The sequence below is a fragment of the Vidua macroura genome, chromosome 12 (assembly GCF_024509145.1).
Source record: "Vidua macroura isolate BioBank_ID:100142 chromosome 12, ASM2450914v1, whole genome shotgun sequence".
In the NCBI taxonomy this organism is placed as follows: domain Eukaryota; kingdom Metazoa; phylum Chordata; class Aves; order Passeriformes; family Viduidae; genus Vidua; species Vidua macroura.
Genome location: NC_071582.1, coordinates 22314201 through 22336184, shown reverse-complemented (window position 1 = coordinate 22336184; position 21984 = coordinate 22314201). Strand labels below are relative to the sequence as shown.

The 21984-nt window shown below is 47.7% G+C and overlaps 2 protein-coding genes across 8 annotated transcripts in view; one reads left to right on the top strand and one right to left on the bottom strand.

Annotated features, from left to right (window-relative positions):
* The first annotated feature begins 734 nt into the window (after nt 1-734).
* Nucleotides 735-15869, top strand: MAP1A (microtubule associated protein 1A). Its single transcript, XM_053988424.1, has 5 exons — nt 735-833; nt 1224-1364; nt 1903-10669; nt 11318-11550; nt 12460-15869. The coding sequence occupies exons 3-5, from the start codon at nt 2053-2055 to the stop codon at nt 12613-12615; spliced, it is 9006 nt and encodes a 3001-aa protein (XP_053844399.1). The 5' UTR covers nt 735-833; nt 1224-1364; nt 1903-2052; the 3' UTR covers nt 12616-15869.
* A 1869-nt stretch (nt 15870-17738) lies between these two features.
* PPIP5K1 (diphosphoinositol pentakisphosphate kinase 1) overlaps nt 17739-21984 on the bottom strand; it is a 39990-nt gene continuing 35744 nt past the window's right edge. For all 7 annotated transcript variants that reach the window (XM_053988428.1, XM_053988431.1, XM_053988433.1 and 4 more), the window contains 3 exons: nt 20664-20801; nt 20124-20237; nt 17739-19525 (listed from right to left, as the gene is read on the bottom strand). In XM_053988428.1, coding sequence (XP_053844403.1) covers nt 18840-19525; nt 20124-20237; nt 20664-20801 — 938 coding nt within the window. In that variant the 3' untranslated portion in view covers nt 17739-18839. The remainder of the gene's footprint in view (nt 19526-20123; nt 20238-20663; nt 20802-21984) is intronic.

Genomic DNA, 21984 nt, shown 5'->3' with positions numbered 1-21984 from the left:
ATTTAATAGGGCCCTGGAATTATGGTAGCAGTTTGCCAAATACCTGTACAATGCCCATGCCAAGGTGAGCAAAATTGCTTTTTTACACTCCTGGGATCTTGCTTGCTCTTTGGCTTCTCCTTTTTTTTTTTTCTCTAAATATAGAGAGAGAGCAGAGTCCTGTCTTGTTTCCTGTTTGTGCCTCTGACAGGAGAATGAGAATTCTTGTTGTCTAGGTACTTCCCATAGCAGCAGCTTCGGAGTGCACATTTGGATTAAAGAAAAAACTGTTACGAATGAGCGAAGACCTGTTACCAGTGCTGCACCACTCCAGTGAAAGCTGAGTTGGCACCCACTGACTGGCTCACAGAGCCCTGTGGTGGCTAGGGTTTGGACAGTGCTAAAGACACCTCTCTCTGGTAGCTGTGATGAGGCAAGGCACTTCTGTCTGGAAAGGAGAAATTTGTCTGCGCCAGTGTTTACAGACACAACCATCTGGCACAGGCAGGCAGCTCAACGTGCCTGGCTCTGTGGACTTCAGAATAAGTTGGAGCTGAGCGTGCTGATCCAGAAGAAGGATTTCTTTCTTTGTTGTTGAAAAGAGTTTGCTCTGTTTTATGAGACTTGGGTATCAAACTGGGTCTTGAATGCAAACTGAAGCCTTGCAAATCAAACCCATGCTGAAGTGGAATTTTTGAGGCTAAAATATCAGTAGCTGGATGCTGTCTTATCAGCTTCTCTCATCCTGTCTAATCCTTTTTCTTTCCTCAGGCCAAAGAATTCTCCATCACCGGAGTGACACCCTGGATACAGTGATCCTGGTAAATCCTAATGTGGATAGCATCGTGTCTGAGGTAAGGACCAGATATGCCATCAAGTTCTCTCCACATCAGCTCTCCTGCCCTTGCTTGACATGGAGGTCATGATTATCACACTTTGTACCTTCTGGAGAGTGCAAACCTGCTGCCAGTCTGCTGCAAGGTGTGGTGAAAAGGCCAGGTGTTCTGGTCCTGCCAGTAATCAGGATATACACAGTAACTGATGTGACATGGAGCTGTGTTGGGCAGACAGTAGCAGTGTCTTCCCTCTTCAGTAAGCAACTTCCTTGTATGTAGAAAACACAGGGTTTGGCTATTTGTGAATAACATGAGTTACCCCATTGGTGGGATTGGGATTCTGGGTGCTGGTGTGGAGTACAGGTAAATTCTGACGGCAGCCCTCTGTCTCATCTCCTGTCTGAACAGGTCCGCTCACTTGTGTGTGATTCATCAGCCCACAAACTACTGATCCTCTGTGGTCAGAGCTCAGACCAGGAAGGAGACTTGGTCCTGCAGACAGGGACCTTCACTTACCAGAAGTTTGCCGAGATACTTTCAGATCCGGAGGTGAGTGTGAGCTGTAATCCAGCACATCCCCTCCTGTTCAGAGTGCACGGTAGAATAATGCAGCCTGCGCCCTCCTTCAGGTAATCTTCAGGCAGATTTGCAGACAGATGGGTTTGAAATCCAGCAAAAAAAATTGCATACTGTAAATAATTCATGTTATTGTCTTGGGAATCTTGCTTTAACTCTCTGTCTTAAGTTTTCCAAGGTGCAGGCATGGGTGATTCCTTTAAGTGTTCAGCTTGAAACAACCTTCCAGACTGGCTCTGCAGGGGACAAACACTCAAAATTTCTTAAAGTGGGTTTTAACATAACTGTGGGCAGCTTCCAAAAACATTAAGAATTTCAAAAGAGAGCATGGCTCTATGCATTGATTTTCCATGGGCTTTCAAACTATTTCGTCTACCCCCAATGTTTCCCATTGGTAAAGTGCTCATGGTATCTTCAGTATTTCTGCATTAACTAGCTGTATTTTTTTTTAAGCGCTGTATAGGTCTCAAAGCTCTATTTGACCTTTATCTGTCTGTGCTTATCTCATTAGGTCACCCAGATTCTCAGCAACTCTGATTCAGGTACCAAGGCCTCTCTTACTGTGTCGTGCCCGGGAGAAGGAGCCTGGAGCAGCCTTGGGCATCCTCAATTTCAGGACATTATTAATCTGAAACTGAATCCTGATCCAGTTCTGCCAGAAATGGATGGAGTGTCTGAATTTGCAGAATATGTCTCTGAGACAGTTGACGTGCCATCTCCATTTGATCTCCTGGAGCCACCCACCTCAGGGGGTTTTCTGAAGCTTTCTAAGCCCTGCTGCTACATATTCCCTGGGGGAAGAGGTGATTCTGCTCTCTTTGCTGTCAATGGGTTTAACATCCTTGTGGATGGTGGCTCTGAGAGAAAATCATGTTTCTGGAAGCTGGTAAGGCACCTGGATAGGATTGACTCAATCCTGCTCACCCACATTGGTGCAGACAACTTGCCCGGCATCAACGGGTTGCTGCAGAGGAAAGTTGCTGAGCAAGAGGAGGAACAATCCCAGGGCTCTACCAACTACAGTGACTGGATGAAAAACCTAATTTCTCCTGAGCTAGGGGTGGTTTTTTTTAATGTTCCTGAAAAGCTGAAGATGCCTGAAGCCTCCATGAAAGTAAAGAGGAGCATCGAAGAAGCATGTATGACACTGCAGTATCTCAACAGACTGGGCATTAAATCAGAGCCTCTCTACAGGGTAGTGAGCAGCACCATTGAGCCCATCACACTCTTCCACAAAATGGGAGTGGGTAAGCTGGATATGTATATACTGAACCCTGTCAAGGACAGTAAAGAAATGCAGTTTCTAATGCAGAAGTGGGCTGGCAATAGTAAAGCAAAGACTGGCATCATTCTTGCAAGTGGGAAAGAAGGTGAAATTTCTGTTCCCTATCTCACATCTATCACAGCCCTAGTGGTATGGCTACCAGCCAGCCCAACAGAGAAAATTGTAAGGGTTTTGTTTCCTGGAAATGCTCCTCAAAATAAGATATTGGAAGGTCTTGAGAAACTCAAGCACCTTGATTTTCTGAGGTACCCCGTGGCTACTCAGAAAGATCTCACTTCTGGAATACCTCCACCTGTGCTGAAGCAGACCAAAATGAAACAAAGAACTGACAGTAAAGAGAGTCTTAAGTCTTCCCCCAAGCCATCTGTGACAAAGCAAGTCAAGAAGGAAGAAGCAGTTGAGGAGGGGATTAAGGAAGTAAAACCGGAAGTTGTAAAGGATGCTAAAATTGAAAAAAAGGTTAAGGAACACACAGAGAAAGTTCCTGAGAAACCTGTTAAACATGAAAAGATAAAGACAGAAACAAGTGATGCTCTCAAAGCTGAGAAAAGAAAATTGGCAAAAGACAAGGTTGGAAAAAAGCATCTCAAAGAGAAAGTATCCAAATTAGAGGAGAAGAAAGACAAGGAAAAGAAAGAGATTAAGAAGGAGAAAAAGGACTTAAAAAAAGATGATGGAAAGAAAGATGAGAAAAAAGATGCAAAGAAAGATGATAAAAAGAAAGAAAACAAACCAGAGCTCAAAAAAATTTCTAAACCAGACTTGAAACCATTTACCCCAGAAGTAAGAAAAACATTGTACAAAGCAAAACTTCCAGGCAGACTCAAAACTGAGAAGATCAAAGTAAAACCTGAAAAAGAACCTGAAAAGGTAGCTGCTGACCTTAAGACATTACCAATGGAGAAGGCACCTGTACAAGTGGATCCAGGAGAGACATCCATAGTGGAACAGAGGTTAGTCCTGTCTTCACCAGAAGATCTTACAAAGGACTTTGAGGAACTGAAGCATGAGGAGAGAGGGGCCTTGCAGTTGACTCAAGAACTGTCTGATATGGAGGTTAGTGATAAGATTATGAGAGCACCTGAAGCAGAGATAAAACACTCTGTTGATATGACTAGTCAGAGTAACCTTGAAGTGGATCTGATTTTAAAAAGAAAGACCCCTGACCAGGGAGAAACTACTACTGATACGGAAAAAGAATCATCAGTAGAGGAAATGGCAGTCCCTCAGTGGGAGCTGAGGGGAGGTCCTGCTGAAAAAATAGAGGATGAAAGAAAAACAATAGACGAAAACCATGACATAAGATACTGGGAGGGAAAAGCTGAGCAGGGCAAGGACATTCAGATTTTTCCTGACAAAGAACACCTGCCATCACACACAGACCTCTTTGCAAAGGGTGCTTGGCCACCAGTGTTCAGAGAGGAAGAAAAGGAGGAAGAGGAGAAAATCTCTTTGGACATAAAACAGAGGGAAGCAGAAATTTGTGAAAAATATATTGAGGGGGCAGAGGTACAGGAACAGGATGAGAAGGAAAAGAGAGAAGATGTGATAGAAAAGGCAGAACTGGAAGAAAAGGAAGAACAGCACATGAAAGCAGAGGAGAAAGTGGAGAAGAATAGAGAATTCTGTGGGCTGAATCAGGATGTTAGGGAGGACAAACTGTTTACCATTACAGAGAAGGAAAGAGAATTTAGTTTCATGGATGAGAAATCCAAGTTACTTGGAAAGGACATGACAAAGGAAGAGTCATATCTGAGCAGCCTGCCAGTCCCACCAGGAGCAACAGCAGAACATGTTTCTTATATCCAAGATGAAACTATCCCCGGCTACTCAGAAACAGAGCAGACCATTTCTGATGAAGAAATACATGATGAACAGGAAGAGAGGATCCCACACTTGAAGTATGATGTCAATGCCTATAACATTTCTGTTCCTGACCATCCAGGCTCTTTTGAAGCAGTACATGGAATACAGGCCATGCCTCCTGCTGACCTTTCAGCCAAGGGCTATGCTGGGCAGGAGTCTGAAATCCTGGCATATCCTACAAACATTGTGGCAGCACCTCTAGCTGAGGAGGAACACATATCTTCTGCTACCTCCATTACTGAATGTGACAAGCTTTCATCTTTTGCAACGTCAGTAGCAGAGGATCAATCTGTTGCATCCATAACAGCACCACAAACGGAAGAGACTGGGAAAAGCTCTTTACTTCTGGACACAGGAAATAGTATGCCCTCTTCTCGGACTGAAGCGACCCAAGGTCTTGACTATGTTCCCTCTGCTGGCACAATTTCTCCCACATCATCCTTGGAGGAAGACAAATGCTTTAAATCTCCACCCCCTGAAGATTTCCATGCATTAGCAGAAGGAGAGAGGAAAGTGGAAACTCAAAAAAAGGACCTTCATGAGGAGGCAGAAGATGAAGAAGATGAAGAAGATGGGACTCCAAATATTGAGATGCCTGAGAAACTCCGAGGGCATTACAATGCCCCCGTGTTTGCTCCTCAAGGATGCCCTGACAATGTGATAATCAGTGTTCCCACAGAGATGATGCCTTTATCCACTGAAGAAACACCATTTTCCCAGGCTGACTCTGCAGAGGCTGAAGAACGATGCACGAGTCCTGATGACAGCACAGTCAAAATGGCCTCTCCCACTCCATCTGGCCCCACCAGTGCAGGGCACACACCCTTCCACCAGTCTCCAGTGGAGGAAAAGCTGGAAACAGTAGATTCAGATCTATTTGAAAAACAAACTGATGCTGCTGCCAAGAAACTGGAAGGCCAAACTTCTGTTGTGGTGAAGGGAGCCAAGGGTGAACCTCTCAAAAAAGATGAGGCATCTGAGGCTAAATCCAGACATGAAAGAGATGTTCCTGGACTTGTGCAGCACGAACTGGTTTTGAGCAGTGATGTTCCAGTGTCTCCTGAGGAGGAGGTACAGGAGGAACCAGTGAGGAGGGAGGAGCTGCCCTGGCTCTCTTACCACAAGCAGGACACGGTGGTGATCGGGGAGGATGATGAGCATCCCAGCACAAAACCAGAAAAAGAGCAAGGAACTAAAACCATGACAGAAAGTTTAATGGGATTTCCAAAACACTTGTCCTTTGAGCCATTTGCAACCACAGGAACTTCTCTAGGAAATGTGGATCTTCCACAGTTCACAAGCCAAAGCAAATCTAAAAATGACAAATCTTTGCAATTTTCAGCAGATGGCATCAAATCACCTTCTTTTACAGAAGAAAGGACTGGTATAGAGAAATCCTCAGATATTTCTAAGACAGTTACTACTGAAGAAGGAAAACTACTGTATTTCACAGGAGACACCTCAGAAGAAGAGAAATCTTCTCATGCTTCCATTGAAGATTCCATTTCCCCAGAAAAGACCAAATCCATTTCTCTCACTGAGAGTTCCAGCAGGAAAATCTCGTCAGATGTTTTCATTAAAGGAATTTCTCCAGAAGATATCAAAGCTCTTAGTTTCACAGAAGAGATATCTGCAAAAGAAAAAACCGTGTCCAGCTGCACTGACAAATTCTCTTCAGAAGCTGTGAAATCCATGTGTTTCACAGATCAGAGATCAGCTACACATGAAAAATCACTGGAAATTTCTGCCAAAGAACTGAAAGAAGCATCAAAATCTTTTCCTTGCCCAGAAAGTAGTTCAGTTAAAGGCACATCACCCAGAGATTCTTCAACTGAAGAAATGTCTCCAGATGACAGCAGTTTATTTTCTGCATCAGAAAAGAGCATGTTGAGGGGAAGAAATGAAGGCTTGGATTCTCAGGAAGTGTCTCCAGATGCAAAGGGCTTACATTTTACAGAATCTAGCCCAAGCGAAGATAAAACATGTTCACATGTTTCTACTGAAGGCATAAAATCTTGCAGGTTCAAGGAAGGTCAAGGAAAAAAATCTCCAGAAATGGAAAAGTTTTTCATGAAAGATTTAAGTTATGAGAAGAAAGTGTGGTTTCCAGAAGAGGTAGAAGAGGTCCCTGTTCAGGGAAGGCGGCAGAGATATGACAAAGAGAGGGAGAGTACATTCTTGGATGAGGTACCAGAATTTGAAACAAAATCCCTTCCTAAACTGGGAAAGGAAGAGAACCTGTCTCCTGTCTTGCCTGGCAGCCATACCTGGAGAGGAGCAGAAGGGGAAGCATGGGGTTCTGCTTTTGCATATCTTCAGGAAGGGAGAGACAGTGGGACAGGAGGGCAATTACCCAATGAGAAGGATAAGGAGCTTCACCATGCTGAAGACAAACCCATGCTACTGCAAGCAGAAACTGAATGTTTAAAGGTGGAGTCATTTGATTACAAAGAAGACACACAGAAGGGTGCCAAACCTACGTCAGAAACAAAGAAAGTGGATGTGATTCCAGCTGACATCACTGTCCCAGAAAGAACACAAAGGGGAGGTTCTCCTCCATCTCCTCAGTATGTCCCTGGTGAGGAGAATCAGGCCAAAGCTTTAACTGGAAACAAAAAAAGTCAAGAATTGTTGTTGACCTCTAAACAAGATTGCTCCTGCTTAGATGATGAGGAGAAAGCTGTCCTAGATATCTATGCAAAGTCACTAGACCAAGTTCTGACATCTCCCCTGTCTGCAGTGGGAAAGGAGATAGAGGCACCACCAGGAGCAGAGAGGCCCTGCAAGTTAGATCAGTGCAAGCCACCTTTATGGGAGGATGTCCCATCAAAAACGTCTGAAAATAAATTAGATATCGGTGATTTGTATCAGGAAATAGATTGCAAATACAAGTCGGATAGCAGGCAAGAGGATGACTGCAAATCCACTGAGAATCTGTATGACTTTACAGGAAGAAAAGAGCAGACAGCAGCAGCATCTACTCTGTTGCAATCTACAACAGCAGCAGAATTTATTGCAGAGTCCACAGAAGGGAGTGCTGAGCTGTCAGGGCAGTGTGCACACTCCTCTCCAGCACAAGGCCCATGTCAAAAAAGTAGCGATGCTGTCAGCTGTGCTGGGGCTGTGGGTGCTACCATCCAAGAGGTGTATCCTCCAGAGACCTATTCCAGGAGTTCCCCTGAGCCTTATTCCTATGAGGAAGGGGTCTGCACACAGAGAGATGATGACACTTCCACAAGACAAGAGCCAGAAGAAAGAGAACCAACTCCCTACCCCGATGAAAGAAGTTTCAAGTATGCTGACATCTATGAGAAGATAATTGTGTCTGGAGTGGGACCCTCCCCCTTCACAGCCATGGGTGCACACAGCCCAGGTCATACTGACAAGGTGCCAGTGACAGCACTGAACTCTCAAAAAGGTCAAAATTTTCATGTGTCTGCAAAGGAAGAAGAGTCCTGTCTTTATACCTCTGCTGAGAAGGAATTGTCATCTCCAGCATCCCCTAAGGATAAAGCAGATTCAGTCTTTGACTATAGAGACATCCATGAAAGATATTTACCCTTGTCTGAAACAGGGAAGCCTAGGACATCAGAAGGACAGGAAAAACTGAATGTGTCTTCTGCTTTGCCAGGAGAACTGGACTCTGCACTGCACCTATCATCTGCGAGCGCAGCATTTGCCTCTCCCACCATCACAACTGACACCTTTTATCAAGGAAAATCATCCACCTATATTGGTGCTGGTTGTCCAGATGAGAATATAATTTTGTCTAGCCAGGAGCAGGTATCTTTGTCCCTGAAATCTGAAATCCCAAATCCCAAAGATACATACTATGAGAAAGCAGGTCGAGGGGAAGAAAGTGCAAGTGACTCAGAGCTAGAAAAAGGTGCTAAGGAGAAGTCTGAAAAGGAGTCTAAACTGCACAGCCCTGCTGAAGCTGCAAGCACCGTCTATACACGCATCTCAGCCATCAGCAAGTTTCCTGTCTCAGACTCCTTCCTGCAGAGCAAATGTCAGGAGCCCCTTTCACCCAGCTCTACTGCCTCTTCTCCCTCTGGTCCGGGCTGGCAAGAGAAATATGAAAGTAGGACAACTGCATCAGCTGCTGTTGTGGAGACATATGTTGCTGGTTACAGTGACTTGCCAGACACAGACAGAGATGAGCAAACTCCAGAAATGTGCCATGATTCTTCAAAAACGATAGAGGTTGCTGAAAAATCCACAAAGGAATCCCATTTCTGGGTAGCAGATTATCCAAGTGCAGCAGTAGCCTCCGAGTGCCAAGAGCAAGCCATATACCTGAAATCTGCTTCCAGCAAACAAACAGAAGTATACAAACAGGGCCCGAGAGTTGAGAGCAGAGGGATGGATAGCTCTTCTAGGTTTGAAACAGCTAGCACATTCAGACATAAGCAAACCTCAGCAAGCCATTTAGGGGATATTTCTCTTTCTTTAGAGTCTCCTTGTGCTTTGCTCTCAAACCAGGGAAACAAAGATGAGTACTTGGAGGTTTCTAAGAAAATCAGCAGCCTTGACTCATCTTTTCCTAAATTCTCACCGCTGAGTCCATTTGAAGAAGACAAGGTGTTCTCCAAAGGTGTGGAGAAAGAGTCTGTCACCCAGCAGCAGCTGAAAGATGACTCTTCCAGCCTGTCAGAGGAACCTTCATCTGAAGCCACCACTCCTGTGATACAGACTACAGCAGAAGGTTTCTATTCCCATATGCTTTCCACATCCACAGGTGCAGGAGTGGAATCAGGTACCAGAAGTGCTTGGGATGTGTCTTCACTGGTTCCTGATAATGCTATGAAAATACAAACAGCTGAAACCAAAGACTTTGTCTTTGCTGAAGAACATGGGTCTCCATTTCCCAGTGGCATGGGTGACCACACCTTGCCATGCAGAAAGGAGTGCCAGGGCTCAGAGCTCACACCATTCTCTGCAGAGCAAGAGCAGCAGCACTGCGGTAGCAGCCCAGAGCAGAAGGCACCATTTGCAGGACAGCCATTGCCACTGACATCTCTCCCTGATGTGTTGACATCATTTTCTCATCGTCAGCACAAAGATAAAACCACAGCTAATGGTCCAACAGAGGTGAGCACCAGTCTGCCAGCTTTCCAAAGCACATACAACGCAGCAGAGGCAAAAGATGAAAAAACATGTCCCGATTCTGACAGCAGTTTTTCTCCGTGCGCAGGCAAAGAGGAAACAGAGAGGCAAAGCCGTCCTTTCTCTCTGATGTCCCCCGAAAGCAGTTTCCAGCCATTTTTCCCAGATGTGCAGAGGGGTGAAAAAGCAGAGGACTGTGGAGATGCTTCCCATGACACGGCAACCCATTTAGGAGGCAGTTCTGATTGTGGACAGAAATTTTCCTCATGTGAATACAAGCAGAGAAAGGGAGAGCTCTCTCCTTCATTCATCAACCCGAGCCCCCATGAGCTCTCTGAAGACAGTGACCTCTCACAGGAGGAGGGTCACCCTTCAGTGCAGGGGAGACCACCCCACACTGGGAGCAGTCCCATGCAAAGTGCTACAGTGGAGGAAACCCCTCCAACATCAGTGAGTGATTCTGGAACCTCCCAGTCAGACTCTGATGTCCCTCCTGAGACTGAAGAATGTCCATCCATCACAGCAGATGCCAACATGGACTCAGATGAAGATGCTGATTTCCTCCCAGTGGACAAAGCTGTGGGGAATGCTCATCATGCCAGTTCTAGGTCCAGCCATGATCCTCAGCCTGTTCCAATGGTAGATCCCCATCCCCACCCTCCTCACCCTGATGTCTGCATGGTAGACCCTGATATATTGTTAAATGAGCAAAGCATGAGCAGAACTGATAAAATTTCCAAGAAAGACATAAAAGAAAAGAACAAAGGTGTGAGGAAGCCTTTGAGCAAACCCAAATCTTCCTCACCTGCCCGGAAATTAGACGTGAAAGGGAAACGATCACCCACTCCTGTGAAACAGTCATCAGACAAATCTCCAAAATCTGTCACTGCCAAAAAAGAAAGAGATGGAGGAGAAAAGCCCAAACCACGCAGTGCACTGATGCCAGAGGATGAGTTATCCAGGAGTAGTCACAGCAACCCTGGCAAGAGCCTTGTTAATGGCATCAAAACAAATCCCGGTAAGAAATCCTTCCTGAAAAATGCATTATCTCTGTAGGTACAACACAGAGAAAAGCACTAGGTTAAACACAGCAGAACAGAGAACAGAACTTCCCAGTCAGGCATAAAAAGTCATAAGCAGTGATAAAGTTGAGATGTACAAAAGGTTGATGTGAAAGTGCAATAGAGTCCGAGGAGTAGAAGCAATTCACAGGGATGGCAGGAAGCCAGGATGGACCTTCCAGAAAGACTACTGTAATACCCTAGGATAGCATACATAGGCCATCAGAATGGGGGAGGGGGTGTGTCTGTGTGTTTAAGCAAATTTAAGTTATTGACAAAAATTAGGACTAAATATTAATTGGGATGACAACTCTGCAAAAGTTAATAATGGAGATTTTTGGTTCCCTTCCCCAGAAAAAAGCTTCTGATCCTAAAGCTTTCCAATCCCTCCCCAAAAAATAGCAAAACTTCCTTTCCCACCCAAGACCTGTGACAGCACTGGCCCAGAAATGCACCCAGGTCACCTCTGAGCAGCAGAGCATGGGTAAGTCTCAACTTCACTGCTGCAGTGGAAAAGTCTTTCTGGAATCCAAGTCCTGTGTTAATCTGAGTGTTTGTCCCTTGCAGAAGGGTTTTGATAGCCTCTTGTTTCCTGTTTTCCAAAGCTTCCAATAGTCCTAAGAGCAATTTGTCAGTGCCTATGGGTCCACCTGTCTACGTGGATTTGGCCTACATCCCCAACCACTGCAGTGGGAAGAACACAGATCCAGAGTTCTTCAAGCGGGTTCGAGCATCTTACTATGTTGTGAGTGGGAATGATGCAGCCAACGGAGAGCCAAGCCGTGCAGTGCTGGATGCGCTTCTGGAAGGGAAGTCTCAGTGGGGAGAGAACCTGCAGGTAGGTCATGGAAATGCAAAGGGGTGTGTCATGCTTTTGATGTCACAAGTGCTCAGAAGAAGATGGGTATCACATACACAAGGGAGTACACTGAGAGGAAGCAAATGGTACTGGGCATACCCTGTTTTGAAGTCTCAGCAGAGTAATTGCTTGTACTGATGAGGACACCTGCAAAATGGTATGAATGGAAGCAGATATGTCCTCTTTTCCACATCCTCCTGAGGGGAGGAAGCACTGAGATATCATACACTCATCCTTACCCACTGCAGGATGAGCCTATCCTCAAGAAAAACACCGACACAAACTGAATTTTCATCAGTGTCCCACACCCAGTGGCATCTCTTGCTAGCCTGGCTTGCTGAAGATTTTTTTGACATCAACTTACTAATAGAGCATTTAAGCAAGAATTTTCTGTAACACAGTTCTTGCTTAGGCAGGCTTGCAGGACACCCCAGGTGGGCACTCCTGAAGACATGTACAGAAAGGTATAAATGTTCTTCCAGATGAAGCAGCCTCATATTTCAAGGTCCCCGAGTTGCACACTGGGTCAATGGGTGCATAGTGTCCATTAACAGTGACACTGCCAGTATTGTTCCTTTTCACACTGAAGGATCTTTCTGAGGCTGTTTCTGGCGCTCCAGAGCACGATGCTCTCCCCTGCACTGCATCCATTCTCATCATTATGGTGTCAGTACTGCCAGTTTGCAGCCAGTTCAGAGCCCCATTGTGCTGGTACTGTATACAATAAAGATCTGCCTCAGAACCCGACATCTGAAAGACACTAAATAGAACAAGCAGTACCAAGGGTGCAGTGTTCCAAAATTAAAAATAAATTTTAGTCTCAGCTCCTATGGGCATTCTTTGTCACTGCAGTTGTTCTCAATCATCCCTGCTGCTTTCTTTTCCCAGGTGACATTGATCCCAACACACGATACTGAGGTAACACGAGAATGGTATCAACAGACCCATGAGAAACAGCAGGAGCTAAACATCATGGTACTGGCAAGCAGCAGCACTGTTGTGATGCAGGACGAATCTTTTCCAGCCTGTAAGATTGAATTCTAGATCTCCCACATTTTATGTTCATCCATTGATTCTTCAGTCACCGATGCAACATGAGAGACACCATCTAATCACAGTCCAGTTCTTCTCTGGTTTAGTCCTCTACATGGTTCCCATTTGTCAGGCAATCGGGTATCCATCTTGCTCAGCACTGGATGCCATGAGGAAGAAGTGCAGGGCTCTGTAATTTTCTGGACTGAGCTAAGAGTTTGTGCAAGAGCAGTTGCAGGCCAGGGGCACTTTCACCTTCCCTGCTTTATTCTGCTGCCTGTACAGTTTCTGTAGACTATCTTGGCTGCCTTGCTGCTGTGAGAGCTTGTTCTACTCTCTTCCTGGCTGCCTTGCCATTTAACCTGTAGCACCATGAACCTTGCCTTTCTGGTGAGGGCTGAAGTGCTGCTGCTGCTGCATGCAGAGTGCATGGGAGGCAGGGGGCAGAGGCGAAATCTAACTTGCAAAGAAATTGCACCAGGGAGATGAGGGAAGAGAAAACCCTCTGAACTGCAATGTGACAGTGAAGGTCATTCTTCCACCTCCCCTCCTGACCATACAGGAGGTGTTCTGAGCAAGGGGACCTGTGCTCCAACTAGGCACCACCACCACATGCCAGCTTGGCAAATTTCTGTCCCAAGTACTCGCCTGTGGCACCCTGCAGCACCTGTTTGCTGTGCTCAGGGAGCTGGGATGAAGGACATGGCAGTGGGAGGGGAGGGTTCAGCACATTCCTAACCTGCTAACTTGAGCTTCACACCCACAACAGCCAACTGACTCCTGCACACCAGTTGTGTGGCAGGAGGAGGCACAGAGAGGCTGTGGCCTAAACAGTTACACAAAAAGAGCATCCAAACGCACAACTACAGCCCCCTCAACAGCAGAAGGGCTGAAAAAACCTTGGCCGCGCTTGGCCCGGAATGTACAAGAAACCTCCCTCTCCCTAAACCAAAGGCTCTGGAGGACTGTAGTGAGGCAGCTGAGGAGCACGCAGGCCATGCTGGGGGAGGCTGGTGCCCAGCAAGCGTCGCTGTGGTGGGCCAGCTTGCACGCAGCAGCCATCTCCTCGCTGCCTGTGTGCCAGGCTCCAAGCCTTTTTGTTGTCCCCCCAACTGTCCAGGATGTGGGGAATACAGCTTGTGGTGTGAGGGAAGAGAAGGCCCTTCCCAAAATAGTCGGGAAAAAGTAGTTTAGCAGGTGTAGTCATTCTCAGTTCCCCCACACTGTGGTAGGGATGTGCTGACAGTGCAGGTGAGGTGCTGCTCATCCATGTGGTGCCACCTTGCAGCTTGTTCCCTGGCCTGAGCATCACTGTGGGCATCTGTCCTTGCTCTCTGGATGCCTTGGCAGAAACACGAATGTGTGCGGTGAGTGCATTGTGGCTACTGAACAGCCACCCAGAACCTCCGTGGCACACAGACCTGTTCCGGTGTGGGAGACACGTTCTCCCAGCAGGGAGTGGGGTGTTCAGGTGCACTAAGCCCGCAGCATCCATGAGCCTTTGCCACGTCCAAGAGAATTAGCGAAGGATCTTACCACAAAGACAGCTTTTCTGTAAGACAAAGAGAGTGGCAGCAGGCTGTGTTCTGGGAAAGAAGGAATGAGATGGAAAGCTGTGTTGCAATGGTTGTCAGTCAGCACAAAGTATTTCCATCTGCTGTGACACCCACTGTGCTTGGCCCTGAGCAGAGGGCTGACTCCAGCATGAGCATCCTCGGACCCTGTGTTGCACTTGGCTGGGACACTTCAGTCTCAGTGCTAGTTTTCTGGCAGGTGACATGAAGAAAATGCTGCTTAGAAACCTGCTCCTAGCACTAAAATGGAGTTTCTAGGGAAATGGTCTATTTTGCATTTTAATTTATATATTTATTTTTTTAATGTTAAGCTGCATTTTTTTGTTGATTTAATATTTTAATTTATACATGTTAACCTGATACCATGTGCTTTTAGTGTCAGTTCAGAGGTTTCTCAGTACAAATACTAACATGCTGCAATTTAAACAAAATGAAAAGACCATAGAGAACTTGTGGGCAGCAAAAATGTCTCTGCAAGGTTGTGTCTAAAACCCAGCAGCTGTTGAACAAGGCCAGAGGCCAGCAGCCTCCCCAAGGCACAGCCAGCTCTTTGACTATAGCCCTCGTTAGGAGCATGTGAGCTTACTCAGGGCTTTAGCAAATCCCTGCCCTGTGCTGTGTTCATTTTAACCACGGAATCACACTGTGCCAGCATAATAAATGTCATTCTCTGTACCCCGATGGGGTCAGCATTCATGAATGTTGGTTCTGGCAATTGCAGGCACTAAAACGCCTGCCCCTGCCCCTCCCTGGAATGCTGGGGGCCTTTGCCTACTGTGCTTTGGGGAGACCCTGGCTCACTCGCCGCAGTGGCAGCTGCAGGATGCCAGACACCAGAGGCACAAGCATGGCCCTCACTGGCTCCTGGGATCCCTCTGCGTAGCTAGATGTAAAAGCTAATGCACTAACTTTAGATAGACCCACATATGAATGTTTTCTCAATTTTAAACTTGAAGCAATTTTGACTAAGCAGCAGTAATAGTGAGGCTTTGTGAGGTACCTGCATCCTCCAGGCAGGAGTGTGGCCACTGGTGGATTCCAGGAGGAACGCTGCCCTCCATGCTCTGCTCCTGCCCTCTGCAGCTCTGCTGCTTGGCTACCTTTATCCTACACCAGTTTGCTTCCCTGTCCTCAAGGCTCCACTTTTTTTTTTTTCAGTTTTTGTCGCAGTCTGTTCTGCCTTGAGCTTCTCTCACTCCCTATCTCCCTCTCTCCTTCACCCCCTTCCATCTTAAAAAAAAACAATGGGGAAAAAGACTTAGGAAAAAGCTGATTCATCAAGTATGGCCCTGCTCAAGCCACAGGAGCCAGCAGGACCCACCTGGAGCCAGAGGTAATACAACACTATAGAGAGAAACAGTTAAACTCTGCTTTTGCTTGTTTCTGCATGTGGGCAACAACGCGTAATCTTCCTGTATGTAATAGGTAAAAAATACTATTTTAAACCTATAATTAAAAAAGTGAACGTCTTAATTGTATTGAAATGGCATCTTGTGCTCCTAGCTTCTTCTATGCTAAATGTTTTAAGAAGAGAGCCCTGATTCTTTTCTTCAGCATCACATTTCTATTTGAATTTAGTTCCTTGAGTTCTGTCCTTTTGCCCATTTCCATGTGAAACACTGTAACTAACTGCTGTCAAGAGAGAAGCCCAACACATTAATAATAAAGCCACATTAACTGCGAACAAGAACATCTCCAGTGGTTTCCAACTGTTCTTTTAGTGAGCCCACGCTTGTGGGCAGGAGCACACAGACATGGCTGCTGTGCCACCCTCCCATGCCTCCCAGCTTAGGTGAGCCCACAGCTTTTCCACCAACACCCCACCTTCACCAGCAGCTGCTAAACTTTCCCGTGACTCAGAAAGGGACATGCACATAAGGCCACAGAGCCAGCCTGGGACAGCCCCCTGCCCCTGGCCTTAGCAGGGTCATGAGTGGGTCCCTCCTGGGGAACATCTGGCTAAGGGCTGTAGGGGGAAAGCAGCTCCTGATAATCCAGTGAGGGGCGTGGTGTGGCCTGTCTGCCATGCAACACCATCACTCCTCACAGTTCCAGAATCATGCATTCTATTGCAGCCCTCTGCCTGTCCCTGCACTTCTTGGGAATGGTAACTCTGCCCAGCACTGCTGGCACACTGAGCTGGAAGGGTCTCTGGCTCTGTGGCAGGCAGCACACCTGCTGGCTTGGGATCTGGGCGCAGGCATGCCAGGGATTCCATGCTGCCTGACCCCACTGCAGCAGTTGGGCTTTTGCACCTCTGCAGAACTTCAACCTGACCTCCAACAAGGGAACTCACTTTCTTGCAGCTCTTTCAGCTACTTACTAGAAAACTGGGACAGCTGCTGCTCTGCCTGTGCTGGAGCACAGTCAGGAGAGGCTGATGCCCAGTTAGTTTTGTTCCTGCCTGCCTGTCCTCAGAAGGAAACAATGACACAGGTGGATGCCAGGAAAAAAGAAAGCAGGTTCTGTGCTACAGTCCTCAGGGGAGAGGCCATCATTGCCCCAGAACACACCACAGCTTTTGCAGGCCCCAATGGTTTTGGCAGGGCAGCTGCCAAACCTGGTGCTGATGGGAGGAACCATGAACTGTTACCATAAACCAGGAACTATTTCCACACACAGCTACTTTTCAGGTAAATGAGCACTGTCTCTGGTCATACTCCAGCTAACCAAGGTCCTGTGACTGCAGTGCGTCTCCCAAAGGTGTGCAGTGACAAGCATCAGGCTCTGTAGGGTCAGCACCTGAGAACCACACGCCCACCCCAGAGGCCCTGCTCCATGCCCCTCTCAGCAATGACCCCTGCAGCAGGTGCTGTTGGGTCTATTGTGGCAACAACCCTGTCCCCGCACAGAAACACACAGGTCCTGGCAGGAGATGTGGTTGGTGCTCAGCAGGGACGTGGCTGCCAGAGCAGTGCTGGTGGCAGCAGGTGCCACAGGCCACTGTCAGTGCCCAAGGAGAAATCTCATGCATGATGCTCAGTCACCTGTGGTCCCTCAGCCAGCGCAGGGGCGAGGGTTGGCTGCAACCCCATGGCCAAGGCCTCTGTTTGTGCAGATCTGTAATGCAGGGAGAGAGAGTGCAGGGCAGGCACAGCAAGCTGGGAGTGGGGCTGGGGTACCCCCACGCAGTGCTGCACCCTGGGCAGCTGCATGACTGCTCCATTCTCAGTGCAAGTAAACATGACCTTTCTTACATGCCCAAAGTGGCAGCTTGGGATTACTGGGCATGAGGAAAAGGACATGACACCCATGCTTGAAGTGACGGAAGGTGTGGACCAAGTGAAAGGAGCTGAGCACACCATTCCAGGGTCTTCATTCTACCACAAATGCCCCTGAGACCTGGGAAGCCAGGAGCTCTTCCCCAGTATGACCAGTTCTCCCATGTAGAAAAAAGGAGGGTTTTTCCCTGGCCTGGAGCCTGTGCTTTTACTCTGCAGGCCTGACTCCAGCTACAGCTGCTCTTCCAGAACAACAGAGCATGAGCAGGGCTTACTGTTCCAAGCACCTGCAAGCTTTGGCACATAGACACTGCTGCAAAGTCAGCTTCAGAGACAGAGAGACAGTGGACCCACAGCATAGATTTACTGTGAACACACATTGTCACAACACAGCATAGAGATCTTTGGGCACAGCTTCACAAAAACACAGATCCTAGCTATAGACAGACACGCAGACTTGTCCATAAATACAGGAGGAGAAGGAAGCACAGCCCTGGCCGGCACTCTGGATGCGGCAGGGACACCCGTATCAATCTTGCCCTCAGGCTTGTGCTCACAAGGCATTTACATAAATATCCGTTAAATACTTTTCATTTTATATAATAAAGATTTATCCTTATTGGTTTCTAATAGTCCTGAATTGTCAAGATAGCAGTTTCTTTTAATCCCTTTCACCAAGACCCCAGAGCTGTACCCTGCCTGATCCTTGGGGACGAGAAAAAAAAAAAACCTGTGTGTGTCTTCCCTGCACACCTCTCTCAGGCTGGATCCCCAGGCTCCTGCCTGCCCCAGCCCAGCAGGGAAACACCCAAGGCCATGCCAAAGGGATGTTTCCTTGCGAGTGGCAGTCAAACCTGATGCCCTCACTACCCTTCTTTTCCACACTCATTCAGAATGCTTTCTGCTTCTGCTAGTTTTCCTATCATGGACTCTCTGGACCTGATTTTGGTGGCCAGCAGGGAGAATTGAGAGAGGAAGAAGGAAGAAACAGAGAAGAGGTTGGTGGTTGTGATGGATCTGATTAATTTGGGCCCAGAATGCCTTTCTCTGAAGGCTGCGGGCCAAAAGGTCACAAGGGAGGATCTGTCCCTTTTGGACTTACCACCCTAAACGCCTTGGCTGTACCAGTCCTCTAATGCTGCTGTCCCAGTGAGCACAAAGCCCTTGGGACACCAGTGCAGCACCATGTCCCTGCTCCATGGAGGTGCCATGCCAGTACCAAGACTGCATTGTTGATCATTTAACGAGGCAAACATTCTTGCTGAATGGCAAAGAGCTGGCTTGTGGAGGAGCAAAGCAGTCTCGTCCACACCACAGAGTCCTGTGGCCCTGGGACGTGGCTTCTTCTCTGCTATGGACCGCCAGCTGTGTGAGGTGCCAAGCAGGAAGCTGGGCTGCTTTCAGGCTTAGAACTGCTTGCAGTGTACTGTCCAGTAAGCCACTAAATTTGCTGATCCTTCTGACACAGCAGCTGCAGTTCCTCCACATTCTCCTCAGGAGGCAGTGGCTGCACCTGGCACAGGTGACCAGAGAAAAGCTGGTCTGACAGAGCACTGTCCCCCAGCAGCTCCTTGCCTGTATGCTCTGGGTCCAACACTTCTTCCTCTTCACAGGGCACCAGGATCTCCTTGGACAGCCCAGACTGATCCAGGCCAGTCATTCCCCTGACAGACCCCTCACCTGGCTTCACTGTCTCCCCAACCAGCCTCAGGTCAAACCCCTCACCACACTTTGGGTTTCCTATGTTACTTGGCTCTAACATTTCCTCAGATGATTTTTCTTCATCCTGCTCCCCCATGCTCTTCTCTTCTGAGTTAGCATCCTCCCCTGCCAGCTCCTTCTTGCACAGCTCCAGAATTATGCCTGGCTCTGGGCCCTTATTCCAGATCAGGGTCTCTGGGGCACTTGGCTCTGCTACTGACAGCCCAGACACGCCACCCTGCACGTCAAACCCTCTGCCTGGAGCTTGACACTCTTCCTGCTCAGGGGACTGGCTAGTCAGCTGCTCCTCGCTTCTTGGGGGGCTGATGGAAAGTTTCTCAGTGAAGCTGAAACGAGCACAGTTATCCACAGAAGTTGGGGAGGACGGGCCTGCACTGGAGACGGTACTGGAGGGGCCACTGCTATCTGCAAAGAGGAAGAAAAACCTTAAAACATGTAGCTGGTATTTCCCACCCGAACTGTCACAGTCCCACAGTTCTACAACCAAGAGGTGATGGCTGTCTATATGCTGTGTGACCAAGCTGTCAGGGGCTTGCAGCTGATCTTGGGCATTTCCAGCAGTTCAGCTGATGAAAACCCAAGCACACAGAGTACAATTCTACCTTGTAATCCAGTGCTATGTTGGCATACAGCCAAGAGTGGATTCTGTTGTCACAGCACAAAATGTGAAGTGTGATGTTTCGCTTCAAAATTAAAACCAATTTATTTAATTCCCTTACTATTATGGAACAATCCCAGCTTCAGTTTCTGACACACACAATCCCTGAGTGTTGAGAGAGAGTCAACACTAGAGAAAGAAATATTGATTCTCTACTAATGCTTATTCTTGCCTTATATTGCACAATAAGCAAAATTAGAGCAATATCTAGATTGTATCTAGTCCATTAAAGGAGGAGAATTAAACAACTGTTTTCAGCCAGACTGTTTTCTTGACCTTGCTGACTTCACAAACTTCCCTCCCTCCCCATTACATTTGCCCTGACCGAGAGCAGAGCACACTCACACCAAGGGGGCTTATCCGAACGCGGGCGCAGCGGCAAGGACGACGACGACAGGATTCGCTGGGACATAAAGGGGTCTCCTGGTATCTGGCTCCCAATCATTGAATCAAACAAAGCTTCAAGAAAAAAAATACAGAGATCAGCAATATTCCGACAGACATAAAGGAACGGCTCACAGCCCAGCAGTCATGAGCAGGTGCTCTGGGACGAGCTAAAGACCAGTGCCAATTCAGAGCCATGCCTGCTCATCAGCTCCTGGGAATCTGAGGCTAAGATTTCCAAAGCTGGAGTCGGTATCCTCATCACTGTACTCATCAGCTACAGACAGACACTACTGATTATTTGTCACGTAAGTGGCCTAGGACGCCTTTGAGCTGGGTCCCATGGCTCATTCCTGGGCTAGAACACTCTGGGACAGGCTCTAGGGACTGCACTTATCTCCAGTCCTGTCCCAGGAATGTAAGAGAGCTGATTTGTCCCAGGAATGTAAAAGAGCAGGAGTGCTCCTTGCCTTGCCAGAGACAAGCCCACCTGACCAGTACCTGCGGTGGACTGGACATGCGATTCACTGCAGCTCCTGCACACGGCTGTCAGGAACTCGTTGACCTGCCGCAAAGAGAGGGAGTTGTGCAGGGTCTCCAGGGGATAGATGGTGGGAACCATGGAACAGCCTTCAAAACCTGGAAAGAGACCCAAGCAGAAAATGAATAGAGGAAACAGCAGGGAAAATCCATGCAGGAGCACACATGGCTGAAGGAGCTGGGCACTCTGGGAATCAAACAACAGGCACACTCAGGCCTCAGGTCATCTCTTCTAGCCCAAGAGAATCACCACGAAGCAATCCCATGCAGTAACAGATCCAAAAGCAAGCACCTGAGTACGCATGGAGGGGAGAGGAGGAAAAGTATCTGGCAGCTGCCATTTTTGCTGCTGAGCCTGGGACACTTAAAATACACGGCCATGACGGAGAGCTTGGCACAGTGCCCCCTCTTACAGAAGCCCAACAGAATCAAAGTGGTGCCAACAGAATTTCCATCAAAGAGGTCCCACTGCTGGTGACCCCCTGCCTGGCACAGCCCCCTCTCCCCACAGCAGGGAGCACACACTGCAGCAGCTGCAGGAAGCCACAGAACCTCCCTGTCACATCAGCCCCCTGTGCACCCCTGACATACTGTGTCCAAAGGAGGGGCTGGGTAATGACGTGAATTATTTGTCCCCTTAACTAGACTTTACTGCCAGCAAACCCAGAATGAGCAGAAATAGGCATCTCAGACACTTTCTCTGAGCTAAGCTGCATCACAACTATTCAGAATAAATCCTTTGCTGCCCAAACCAGCAAAGTATCATAGCAAAGCATCTTCCTCTTCATCCCAGCTTCCTGTAAATGCCTTGTGGAACCAAGCCAACCTGAACTGTCAGAGGAGCAAGGAAGAAACAGATGAGTCCCTGGGTATATGGAATGAGGCTGCCCCCCGCTCTGCACCTCTCAAGTTTAATGGCCTCTCAACTCCTCAGGGTTCCCATTCTGTGACCCCCCACCCCCCCCAGTCTCCTCCAAGGACCTCAAAAAGACTCTGGAAAGAAACTGTGTTTGTTTCTACAGAGAAAGAAAAATACTTTGAAATGCAAAAAGTAAGAGAGTTCTTGATGCAATCCATGGCAGGATGTCTGCCCAGCACACCAACAGGATAAAACTGACAACTGCAGCTTAGCAGCAGCTCAGGAGAAGCCCTGGAGCACCTGTTTGTGTACTGCAGACAGGTGTTCCAGTTACCTCCAGGACAGGCTCTGCTCCAATACCCTCACCTAACCCTCTGCAAGAGGCAAGGAGCATGAGCCATGAAGGTGTTCACTGCAATAAAT

Excerpts from the sequence above, each read along its gene's own strand:
- MAP1A (XM_053988424.1), top strand. The coding sequence starts at position 2,053 with ATGGATGGAGTGTCTGAATTTGCAGAATATGTCTCTGAGACAGTTGAC. Across the intron at positions 10,670-11,317 it reads TGGCATCAAAACAAATCCCG|CTTCCAATAGTCCTAAGAGC; the intron begins GTAAGAAATCCT and ends TGTTTTCCAAAG. Across the intron at positions 11,551-12,459 it reads AGTGGGGAGAGAACCTGCAG|GTGACATTGATCCCAACACA; the intron begins GTAGGTCATGGA and ends TTCTTTTCCCAG.